Raw genomic sequence first — 12576 nt, 5'->3', positions numbered from 1 at the left:
AAAACTGATGATTTATTGCTCCTGATAACCCATAATCTTAATAGGCAAGAATATAATTTATGGGGCAATGCTCAATGGTTTGTATCGGAACCTTCTGCTTCGAGGATCGTAATGGCGGTTCAAGAATGTGGGTGGGATTTCCATCGAAATTATGCCTGTTTGTCGCAAGAGTTTAGGTACAAAGAGACACAGCTGGGATGCTGTTGTTAAACCTGATATCGATAATTTAACACGACCGGTTGCCACGTCATTCATTTGCGAATCTACATTTTGATTTTTACGGCCACATATATTATTCATACACGACTGACGCCTAAATTTTAACATCTGAACATTCTGAATTTCGAATATATTTTCACGATCGAGAGGAAACTTTGAAATACTTCTCAGGGGGGAACTTTTAATCGCTAAGCAGGGACGATTAATTTACAAAATTAACCCCTTGGCAGGTTAACGCATAAAATTTCAAATTTCCTCGAACACACCCACTCGAATGTGCTATGATGTCACTTTGTGTGTTCGGTTGGAACAGTCATCGCGAAAATATGCGTAATTACGCGAACGTGCAAACGCGTCGCATTTTATGATCCTGATAACAAGATGTTCCGATCTTGCCTGATTGTTCGCGAATAATTTTCGCCTGAACGAACGAGTCACGTGGAGTGTGTTTACGAGGCCTCTAACTGCGTCGAAGCAATGTTACAACTATTACTTAACCGTCTATTAAACAAATACGAATTAGTTTTATCGAGTTCCTGACTGAATAATGCATTTCCATCAAGTTGAAATCGCGTAACAACTTTCGTGCGAGACGAGTCAAGGATTTAATTTAGTTTCTCTTATGGTGGGATCCTAGTCTGCGATTAAATCAAGAATCATTTGCTTGTACATTTAGAAAGGAAAATGGAAAATATGGTGACAGCTATTGCCTCAGGCACGTGTCTCAAAGTGGACAAATTAGGTATGGTTCGAAAGGTCTTTGCTCGAAGTTGCGTCCTTTCGGGGGTTTCCAGGAACCTCGAACTTCCGGTACGGAAGTTACCAATCACTCTGTCAGAACTTCGTTAACGCGAACACACGTACGAATACGAAATACGGAACCACAACTTTCGTTTCTACCATTACTTTATAATTGTTGTTTCTTTATAGACGAGTCTCTGGTTCGATAAAATTACTTACAGACTTCAGGAAGCCTCCTCCTCTGCCCTTGTACAGCAAGCTTTTCTGCGATCTGTTTCCATGCTTGTGCAGCATGTTTAATCCCCGATCGACGCTCATTCATAAAAGCTTTTGTTGCTCAGACACCGCGACAAGACAATTTTAACGCTTCTTCCAAGATTTTAAGTACGCCTGGGACGATCGTTTAATCGTATCGTTCACCGATCACGCACTACAAGCGCGATAAAAAATAATATTAGAATTCTGGCGCGATCGGCGTCGGCTGGAATTAATTTTGTTGACATTTAGATCGATCGTTCTTTCGCTGCACGGGGCTGGAAACGTTCCGTTGGCTTTCGTTCGCGCGTCCAGAGTTTAAAATAAACTTTGTTATCGGTGGATCGCGAGAGTTTTTTTGCGAATGGAGGAAAAATACGGTCGAGGGGTCTCGTATCGAAAGAGTGGATCAGAAGTGGATATAGACACGACGAGTGGAAATTACGCCAAGATAAAAATTTCAGGGACCCCGTCGATACCGATCGACAGACTGCGTTCGTCGAACCGATATCTGTGCTTCCCAGCGACAAAACTACCCCTCACGTGCAACAGCTGTTCAAACACAAGGTGTTCCCTCGGGGAAGAAATTCCTACGATGCACGAGAATAATCTCCCAACGTAAACAATTTTTCAAGTAACGTGAATCAAAGTTTATTCTCTAAAGAGAAACTGTACGAATTTCCCGAGGAGTCAAATATTGATTTTGTCACAGTTTTTTGAAATTTTTCCTTCAAAGTTCCACCATTTCATAATAAATATTTTCAAAAATCCGTACCGAAGCTACTGTTTTATAGTTTAAGAAAATTGCATGATTTCTAACAAATTTTTGGAGGCCTCTCAGGTTGGTTCCTATTACGGCTATAATAATTAATATTTTTATACGAAATTTTTACAAGAAGTAGTTCAAGAAATGTACTTTCGAAAACATTAAACATTAAACATTTAACAGAAAAAGTTTCATCGAAAATTGCCTTTATTTTTCCTTAGTAAAGACGATATTTAAAAACGAATTGAATGTCTTGAAATCAAAGGAAATTTGTCGCAGAAAATTCCGTGGAAATTCCGTAAATTGCGCGAATCGCGTGAGACGGGAGACGCTTTGAAATGTTTTATCTCCGTGGACGTTATCAGCCGATAATATTCGTCGAAAGAGACACCCGGAGATAAGGTTGTCGGGTTATTTCCGATAGGAGCGTCCGATTTTGGCAGCGGGCGACGTGCATCGACGTCCGCCGAGGAAATCGAAACGTCCGTTTCCGGCGGGAAGTCACGCGCGAAACACGCGCGGCGAGGAATGCACGCGGCGATCTAGCCGGCTTCGAGACGCGCGTCTCCTGCGTTGCATTTCTATGCAGTCGGCCACGCGGAAGTGCCAGACGCCTGTTAATTTCGAACGCGTGCCTGTTACACAACCACCGAGACCGAAAACCTAATGCAACGAATGTTTACGATGCGCCTGCGTGATCCCACTTTCGAACATCCAACGATTACGATCGAGTTCAAGGAGCTCGCCGACAGTCCTTCGAGCAAATTTCACTCGTATAATACATATGTTTACTCCGACTTTGAGTTCACTTAAAGCCACGTACGTGCAATATATTTTAATTAATTTATTTGATCGATATACCCACTGATTTCTATCAAATTAATTGTTTTAGTATTCTGTAAAACCTGCGTTTTGATACTTTGATTCTTGTACTCAGTTTTGCTAGTATCGAAGCAGAAATAGAATTCGACGGTGTTACTGAGATTTCAGTTTTTCTAGTTGGTATCAAGGAAGAGACCAGTGATATCTACTATTTAAATCTCACGCTCTCCCAATGATGTCAATATCAATAAAATATCAAAGAAGTCCGACTTTCTCCTCCGAATGGAAAAACACCGGATACACGAGGGCTCATCGATACTGTTACCATGTCGATATTTTACTAAAACTAAATATTCACCTTTTGATTCTTCAAAAGAATGCCAAAAGTCATCGTTTCAAACTTTCTTTATTCGCATACCGATCGTGCATTATTCCTGGTTTCTTACACGATTCCCTTATCTATATACAGAGTATTTCTTTTAAAAAAATCTGTCAGAACAACCGAACCGTAGTACTCATTCAAATTTCGCCGAAAATTCCAATCGAGGCTCCACCGTTCAGACTCAATTTCGTTCGCCAAGTGCCCGTAGCAGCGAAAGAACGATTCCTCCGAACCACGTCCAACGAAAACAAACGAAAGCAAGGTGCAACGCTTTCGTCGAGGTCAATATCGCTTCTCGATCGAAGATATCCTCACCCAGGGAACTTCATCTAATCGCTCCACGCGAGTAGATCGACTGAGTCACACGCTGATCGACGTCGATCGTGCACCACGAGTCACGTAACGCACTACGTCCGCGCGCCTCGATCATTCACTGTTCGGAGACGAAATTTCTTATCTGCATCGAAATTTCTGTTCACTCCGGCGAGATAAGAATCGGAAATTCCAATTATTCGAACAAATTTTATTATCGCGTTATATTTAAATATCGCGCGCGATCGACCGGTAGACACCGTTCACCGCGAGAGATAAATCGGACTGGGAGCGTTCACCGGGATCAGAGATCGACCCACTGCGTAAGATCACAGAGACGGTTCGAGAATAACTTGGATCGCGCGCCGCGAGCACCGACGGAAGACTACCGACACGTTCGATCCCTGCTCGGTACAAATACCCGTTATCACGACTGTTCGCGCTATCAGGGGAAACCGGCGCGTGCACCGAGCATAGGAGATGGCTGTTGATCAGCTGGCAACTCGACCGGGACGGGAGGACGTTAAACAGGTGGAGGGGGGTCGCCTAATCGTCGACGCGACTAGGTAACAGAGGCAGCGACTTCCGAGGAACCGATGAATCATTCCGACGATGGTGGGAGATCGATCGAGTGGAGGGAACACCGACTCTGTTCTCTGGAAAGGTGTACACAGTGTCAACAACAGAGGAGGATGCTTCTTCCGAGAAGTTTCCCGAACCTAACCGCGCCCTGAGCGATCCGACGCGTTGGCGTTCACGAGCGCCGATCGACGATCTTTTTCCCCGTTCAGCGTCTCGCCATTGTTTACCTTTCGATTTTGTCTCCTCGAAACTCGTCGCTTTGGGGATTTCCGAGACCGTCATTACGATTCCAGAGTCGAAAATAACAAATTAAAACGGTGGATGGAACATTGAAATTTAGAATTTTTAAAATACTCTATAGCAAAACGGTGTCTCTCGTTTAAAAATAGAAATATCAGACAAAATAGCCTCCAATTCACATAGTAATTATAATTCATGTTGTAATTTAAATTAAAAAAGATCTCGATCGCGATACTACGAAAATATTTTGTGCAATATCGAAAGATGAACACACTGGGAAAATGTACTTCGATTTTTATTAAATGTGCCATTGTTGGATGCGTTATCTCACGACGGAAGTGTCGACAAAAAGTTCCTAATCTAGCAAACGCTTCGCGCGCGGCTAGTCGGCCAAAGGTTGATTTACCAGCATTGCGATCGGTTTCAATCAACACAACAACGCATTTGTTTATCGGTGGTAATCATTGGGGCTGGATTAAAGAGTCTTATCCTGTTCGAAATAATTACAAACCGTTTGCTCTTTCTTATTTGTAAATTTTCTTCGTTCCAGTTAGCTCGAGGCGTTTCTATGTCACGGAGTTATCGATAACCCTCGCGGTGATAAATCGTTTACGAGAAATAGTCGAATTTTATCGTGTTGCGTAACGTTTTATCGCGAGCGTGTACAGAAATAGTAAACATTTTATTACGACGTACGAAATTCGCGTCGAAGACCACGTTACGATACAGTACAAAGATTTCTAAACGTGTACTGCACTCGAATTAGCATCTATAGTTATCTTTAGCCTCGTTTTTTGAACAACCGATAGCGTCGTGTGACAAGAAAAAACGTTCGCGAAATACGTTAGCAACGCTAGAGTTTCGTTTTAAAAGAATAGAAGATACCATCAATATTAATAGCACGATCTAGACTTTAGAGCAACGTCCGTAGGTTTCACACGTTTCTAGTGTCGTAAGAATATTTACGTATTTGACAGGAATGAATAACTATGCGTTTGTGAAATACACTTGTCAAGTGTAAACCGTATGACTAAAAGGTTGAGGAAAGAAAGGCTTTTGGTATGTACATACATTAATCGTTTGTTTGCTCGAAATAAACCAACGTACATTTCTTGGTACCACTTTCTTAAATTACCGATTAAATCGCAAATTATAGAATTCTATTAGACCAAAGTTTCAGGTTTCTATTTATTTTTCATTATTATTCGATTTGCATCGATCTTTGAGGATGCAGTGACGACTATGGCTCGACTGTGATTCTATACGTAGTAGGAAAGGAGCCTCGATCGATCGAGATATCGTCAGCTATCGATCGTTACCGTTTAAAGGCCCGAGAGCGCCATTCACAGGCTAACTGGTCCGATCCGGGGGACGAGTCCCCATTCATTGGGCGGTGACGTAATCGCGAAGCGTACTATGAGCATGAATCGTGCGGGTCGAGTGCACCGAGGGATGCACAATGTGCAACGTACGCGTCGAGGAATCTAATTGACATCCTTACCGCGAACCACGAGGGTCAAATTTATTTATAAGAGCCACCTCGGGAGCACTCGACTCTCCCTTTTATTCAATCGTCGCGAGACCTAAACGAGTTTCGCGAATTGAGCCGTTGTTCACTTTGCTGGGAACTCGTTTGCGTATTTCTGCAACACTGTCGTCATCCAGAAGACAGTCAACAATAACGAACTAACTTTTTTCCTCTTCGTACGTGAACTATGAAGAAACCTTCATTTTCAATTTTTACATACTCTCGTCACTATAAGAAAGTTACTACAATATAAAAATAATTGTACAAATATGTCTAATGCTGAAGATCACATTTTCGTTTTTACTTTCTTCCTCTCCCATATCTACTACGACCATACGTACACAATGAAACCTTCATTTTCAATTTTTATATACTCTCGTCACTATAAATACCTTTCCTGGAGAGACAGCTTGCTCGTACAATATAAAAATAATTTTACATTCACCCCTCCAATGTCTAATGCTGAAGATCGCGTTTTCGTTTTTATTTTAAATAACGATACTCGTGTTGGGATTTTTGGGTTAAAAATATTTTTCTCTGTCGGAAACGGTGTCTCTCGTTGGGTTGTTTGGATAGCTTAATCTCGCGAGAGGAAACTGCACAGGTGCACGAGTCTGGCTCCGACGAAACTCTGCCCACTTGCTTGGACTTGGATCGATCTTTCGAGGGGGGCCGAAGGAACCCTGAACTTGGACTCGAGAAGGACGATTAGGTGTCACGAGTGGCGTAACACGCTCGAGTGACTCACTTTCGAGGCAAGGATGTCGGGACTCGCACCGGAACTCGACCTGTTTTCGCGGATGCTGCGAGGATCGTGGTCCATCGAACGTGTTCCGTCATCGACCAACTCGTTGCTTACCGAGACCGAATTAATTCGCAGAATATTATCGCTCGGAGACTGCGGAATTAATTTAACTACCATTGAGATTCCTTCTCAGGTTTCACAGGGTACAAATTATCTCATCCTCGCAGTATAACGTCTAGAACAATTTTGTAAAGGTACGAGATGGGGGACCATTAGTATTTCTATTTGCAAAATAGCTGAGGGATTCGAAGGGACGTAACATATTAATAACAAGTCCCCTAATGTTAGCACATTTTTCCAACCTGGAACGCCCGATTGCGTCACGATAGATTCACCTGTCGTTAGAACAATTTCCCTTGCCAACGGATCTGCATAGAGATCATTCCCCTCTCGAAATATTACGATAATGAAATTCTCCGCGTTAAATCGATGCCTCGGTCAATCTCGACGGGGCCTAATGGCATCGTAAATAACGCACGAGAGTGAGTGAAGATTAAAAGGCTTAAGATTAGAATATGCTCGGGTTCGATTGGGTCGAATGTTTCGCATAGCTGCTGGTGCGTCGAACCTTGCGAGCCGATCCAAAGATCGCGCAGTTCCTCTATTAGGATGCCAGGCATAACTTGGGAACGCTCTATAAGAGGATACGCCGTCTCTTTACCTGCTTATCTAGCTTCGTGCTTGGGGAACTTTACATTCGTTCCTTTAAAATTCCCACCGCGTAGGATACGATATACTCGAAAATAACCACCCACCGATCGGGAACGGAGCAATTTAAAAAACAGAGCAAAAGACCAGAAATTCACGCATCGCCAAATTTCTCACAATAAAATTTTCACGAGGACCGTGGACAGAATGTTTACAATGGTTTCTTGGTCAACGTTTAATTTTACTAAGATTCTGAAAGAGAGGAATTTCAGCCCCCCTCGAAAATGATTGGGGGAACGCAACGGGTGGCCCAATAAAACGCAGTAAACACGGGCGCGCGATCGAACGGCTCTGAAAAGATCAAATTAACCATCGCGCGTCATCGTCGGCTCGAAAATCTACTTCCTAGGTGCACGTTGCCCTCGCCCGCTTCTAAATCGAGATGCACTTCAATCGAACGGTCGATGAAGCCCCATGCAGCCACGCTCGAACACGAATTAACGAACTTAACGGAGCCAACACCGCGACGGAGCTATTTATCTCGAGAACTAATTGAGTTCCACTTAATTACGGAAACCGTCGAGGAAATTATTTTCCTGGCGGGATCCTTTCTTCCCGTTCGACGTTCTCTTTTTACGCTTCGATCTACCCGGAAAGGCGATCCGTGCTACGAGATGTCTGCTTCCTTTATTTTTTTTTTAAATTCTATCTGGGAAAGACTGCATTATTTTATGCACGACCCTCTGATCGCTTTGTTTACTGTTTGATAGCCATTAAGACGAAATCATCGAGCTATAATGTAACGAGTCGCTTTGGGAAAAACCCCCACCAAACGAATTTCTTGCCCCAAAACGTGTTTAGAAAGCTACGCCCGAATAAAGATCGACGACAAGGCGCGAGGAAGTTACAGGGAATTAGAAAGCCGTGACGCATCGCGGTTTCACGAAACAGGAAGAACGATAACGCACTTTTACGAGACGCGTGACGAGCCTAACGGAACTATCGACGACATACAGTTCGATCCACCTGATTTCGTCGAATCGATCCGCGATCTGGGACTCGGAATTTCGATTCGTGAAACGTTAGACAGACTTTTTAGAAGTTTTACAAGTTATCGAAAGAAGAGCCCCAATTCTGAGTAAATTTATTTTTATTTCGTTGACGATTCGTGACAAATATTCGCTTTAAATAGCGTTTGCAAAGGCTCGAGGAAGTTTCAGCGCCACTTCGATCGACCGTAACGTTGTTTAGACGTGTTGCTATTCGTGACACGCTTCGTTTTGGCGAAACCAGTCCCCCGGGTACATACGTGTTCACCGAAACTTTTTCTCACGGAGGCGAACGGATCTCGAGGATGATTCACGCCGCGTTATCGAGCCACTCAAGGCACGTGGTTTTCTCCGGAGCACGATAAGAACCGTCACGAAACCGTGCACGAAAACGAGCCAGCCTTTTATCGTCCGACTATTTATGGCATCTTATGCGGAAAGATATTGTTCGTCTTCCACTGGACTTCCTCAATGATCGTCGAAACGTAACGAAGTGACGCAACTGCCAGAAATAATGCCCGGGACGTGTTCCCTCGTTCATTCAATCTCGACTCTTTCGTCACGAGTTTATCGTTCGGCGTTTCATCGTTTTCTATTTTTTACTCCCGGTTCTCGGAAGCTCAGGATTAAGATTGCAAAACGAAATGATTTGTCATTGTTTGGACGAGAAGAACAATTTATAATTTGTACATTTTGTTCTGTAACAAGCGTCTTGTGTACAAATTATACGGTATCAAAAAGGACTTGGAATATTTAACTAATTGTAAGATTTAGAACAAGGTTGACAGGTTTTTATAGAAAATTCCGTTTTTGAATTTACAAAAAGATAGACCATATGGGCGACTGCGATCGACGAAGAGTACTATAGGAGGCCTCTCGAATCGAGCACGCAGGTGATCATCATCGGGATCGAGAGTCCGGATCGATGAGTCACGTGGCACGCGAGACGCGTTTCGAGCGGAGGGAAAAGCAAAAGGAAGGGACAGCTCCGTGGAAGATCGGTGATTCATCTTCTCCTGGCACGCTGTCGCTTATCTTCGACTATGGAAATTCATTTCAAATCGCGCCGCGCCTGGTCGCGCACCGCGAACGACACGAAACGACGATTACATAGGCAGAAAAAAATTAACGACTATTAGTCACCGGCGATTACTTACAGCAACACTCGAGCGAAAGGTTTCGAGCGCTCGATCGCGAGCTATTAGCTAATCAATCTGCTTGTTTTCGAACGACAGATATTCAAAAATGGTCTTCTCAATACTAAATAAATCTTGACATATCTATCTTGCCCCAAACTTTTAGAGCAGCCTTGAAACTATATATTTAAAAAAATAATTCAGTCTTCATTGGCTAATAATAATTCTTGTATATTTATCTAACGTTTCCCATTGCATAAAATTTGCAGCGTTAAAATAAATATTACGAGAGGATAGAAGAAAACAAGGCCTGCAAAACGAGGTACGGTCGAAAGAATAATATCAACGTTCAAATTTAGGAACCATAAATTACGTAAATTACAAGAGAAAATGCCAAAGTTAAATTTGTACAAAACCGTTGGAAAAAGTTTGAGCGTTTGCACGCGTTCTGTAAACGAACGAATGTTTTTGCACATTTTCTGACAACATTTCCGCGTAAGCGTGCTCGCGCGCTCGGTGGATGAACGAATCGCCGGATGAATGGACGAGCCGTGAATCATTCGAGGAAGTTCAAGGTCGTACGTTACGATACCAAGCCACGTGCTCCTATATCGTATTGTGCGTTATCGTCGACGCATTATGCGTTGTTCGACATTTCCCTATGCTGGAGCTCCCCGCGACTCCCGACGACACCATTTTGGTGCACGCGATCCTCGAACCCGGGAATTTTCAATTCCTCACAGCATCGATCGAGAATTAGGTACGACAAGGCATTAAATACCGTGTTAACTAAAAGAAAAATCTCTTCTGAATAAATTAAAACAATTATATTCGTATTATCATGGACGTGCAAGAAGGTACGAGGGCTTCCTACTTGGAGAATAAGTCTGGTGACGCACATTCTACCAATCAGGAGTCGGAATGCGCTTCGTGTCTTCCGTTCACCTACTTGCACGTAGCACGAACAGAAATCAAACGAACAACGAATTCCTCTGTGTCTTTCTTTTCGTACTCGAGGATGCAATTCAAGGAACATGTTCTGGCTGGTCCAATTTTAATTTTTCCAGCAGAATAAAAAGCTAAATCGTCGCTCGTCGACTGCAAGATCGCTAATGTTTTAATACCTTTATACGTGGATCCAGTACACGAGAATGTTAAATTATATTCTCGCGAGCCTTGCGAGTGTGTACTATCTCGATAAAAAGAAGAAACCCCTGCATTCCATCGTGGAAACGGAGTTTGCGACTCGCGTGTCCCGGGTCGATCTGAATCGGGAATTCGTGAGGGCACCGAGCAACAAGAAATTCGGTTGAGTCACGCCGCGTCGTGCATGGAAACGCAAAAGACGGGGACGGGATACCGGAGAGTTCCCATACCTGGGGACCGGCCCCTTGGCGAATGCCTGATGAGTCACGGAGGAATTCCAGACGTGCACACGGTCACCAGCCCCCCCTTTTTCTCACCTCTGGGTCAGTAGACGTTACACGGGAAACGTTACGGCTACATTTACCCGCCAAAACAAGTCGATCTCGAATTTTTCAAACCACGAAAAATAGAAAAATCAAATCTCAATTTAATATCAGACTGACGACGGTTTATGCATTCATGGGAAATTTTAGTTCTCGAAAAACTACAGAATGTGCACTCGATATGCACAAATATAAGAAATATTCAGGGGTTGAGACCACACAAAGCTGTAGTTTCATTAATTCTATTAACACGTCCACTGTTCATGATGTGTGAATAAAAATATAATTTTGCATAAAGCTAACGATAGGCCAAAGAATATACAAAATAGAAGTGTATTTTTCTAGAGAAACAATCGAATATGTGAAGCTTCAATAAATTAAGGACTGTGTTTGAGCACCAAGTCTCTCCTGCGCCATATTTTTAACCAAATCTGGATTTGCAGTGAATTTTCCGGTAACCTAAGATCATTAGATCGGAACATACCACGCGTTGTCTATCCGTTGTAACGGTGCATCGATCACGTTGTACCTGCGATCGCTACGGGACGAGCATTCGACTTTCACGAAGCTCGCGATCTTCTCAGTGACTCATATGTCGCGCTCCGAACCCGATCGAGAATCCGCGTTTTCCTTTTCGCGTTTCCATCGACCTTCGTAGACGAGAATAGACGAGAATAGACGAGACACTGCTCTCTGGTCGATCGTTACAAATATACATGCGAGCTAGAAAGCCCCACCTCTCCCCCTGGGAATTTAGATTCAGCGATCACGATTTTTGACGCTCCTTTCGATCCAAATCACAGCATCTTTGGAGCAACGAGTTTCACTGGAAATTTAAATATTTAAATTTAAGTCGAAGAGAGGATATCAACTTAAATTATTTAACAAATTCGAGAGACTACTTTTCCAAGGAAAACGCGGAAAGCGAAATTTCGTCGAAGATTCGAAAGCTTCTCGTTCAAACGTGGCGCGGGGCCAAAATACCGACGAGAAGACCGAAGAAGAAAGAGGGTCGTCAAACTTCGCGGAAAAGTTGTCGAAACTGTGCAACGGTTTCGCGAATCGAAGCGCTGAAGCAACAAATCGACCAAATAATCATGGAAGATCGTCGAATGAAGAGCTCGCGACGCGTTCTTCGAGATGTCTAAAACAATTCCGGGTTTCCTCGAAGCGTCGACGCGAATCGAAGGATGAAACGTCGTGACGTTACGGTGGAAGACGAGGGGGGAATAAAGAGGAGAGGACAAAAAAGGGTGCGCGTGGGTGTCGCTAATCAGCAACGGCGCCATTCGAGTGGATTATCAACCTGCGAGTCTCGAGGCCAGTCGACGTGTACGTTCGCGGAAGGGGAGGGAAGGGGGACCGAATAAAGACGAGACGAAGGAACGAGATCTGTAAACTACGATGTAAATGACCGCGGTCGTGCTCGATTACGTCAGAAGTCGGTGTGAGAGTGCCTTTACTCTCGCGGAAGAGACGCCTGTAACGCGATACGAGCGGCTGGAAAATTGCTCGGCCAATTTGCTGGCTCTGTCTGGTGTCAGAAAACTCCTCTGCGAGCCTTCCCCCGATTTTAGAAAATAAATTCGCTCGTATTTGTTAAAAATAAGCCCCCAAAGCTG

At 43.6% G+C, this 12576-nt stretch overlaps 1 protein-coding gene across 6 annotated transcripts in view; it reads right to left on the bottom strand.

Annotated features, from left to right (window-relative positions):
- Window positions 1–12576, bottom strand: part of Sarm (sterile alpha and armadillo motif) — a 106474-nt gene that overhangs the window by 31945 nt on the left and 61953 nt on the right. The window contains exon 1 of one of the 6 annotated variants that reach the window (XR_013080115.1): window positions 1180–1330. The exons of 4 other annotated variants lie outside the window; for them this stretch is intronic. Coding sequence is in view for 1 of the 2 variants with exons in the window: in XM_076770790.1 (XP_076626905.1) it covers window positions 1180–1278 (99 nt within the window). In the remaining variant the exon portion in view is untranslated. Of the gene's footprint in view, window positions 1–1179; window positions 1331–12576 lie in introns of those variants that run through there. One more of the 6 variants, XM_076770790.1, reaches the window with a different exon arrangement.

Source organism: Colletes latitarsis, chromosome 8 (assembly GCF_051014445.1).
Source record: "Colletes latitarsis isolate SP2378_abdomen chromosome 8, iyColLati1, whole genome shotgun sequence".
NCBI classification, from domain to species: domain Eukaryota; kingdom Metazoa; phylum Arthropoda; class Insecta; order Hymenoptera; family Colletidae; genus Colletes; species Colletes latitarsis.
This window is presented reverse-complemented; position numbering and strand designations above follow the sequence as displayed.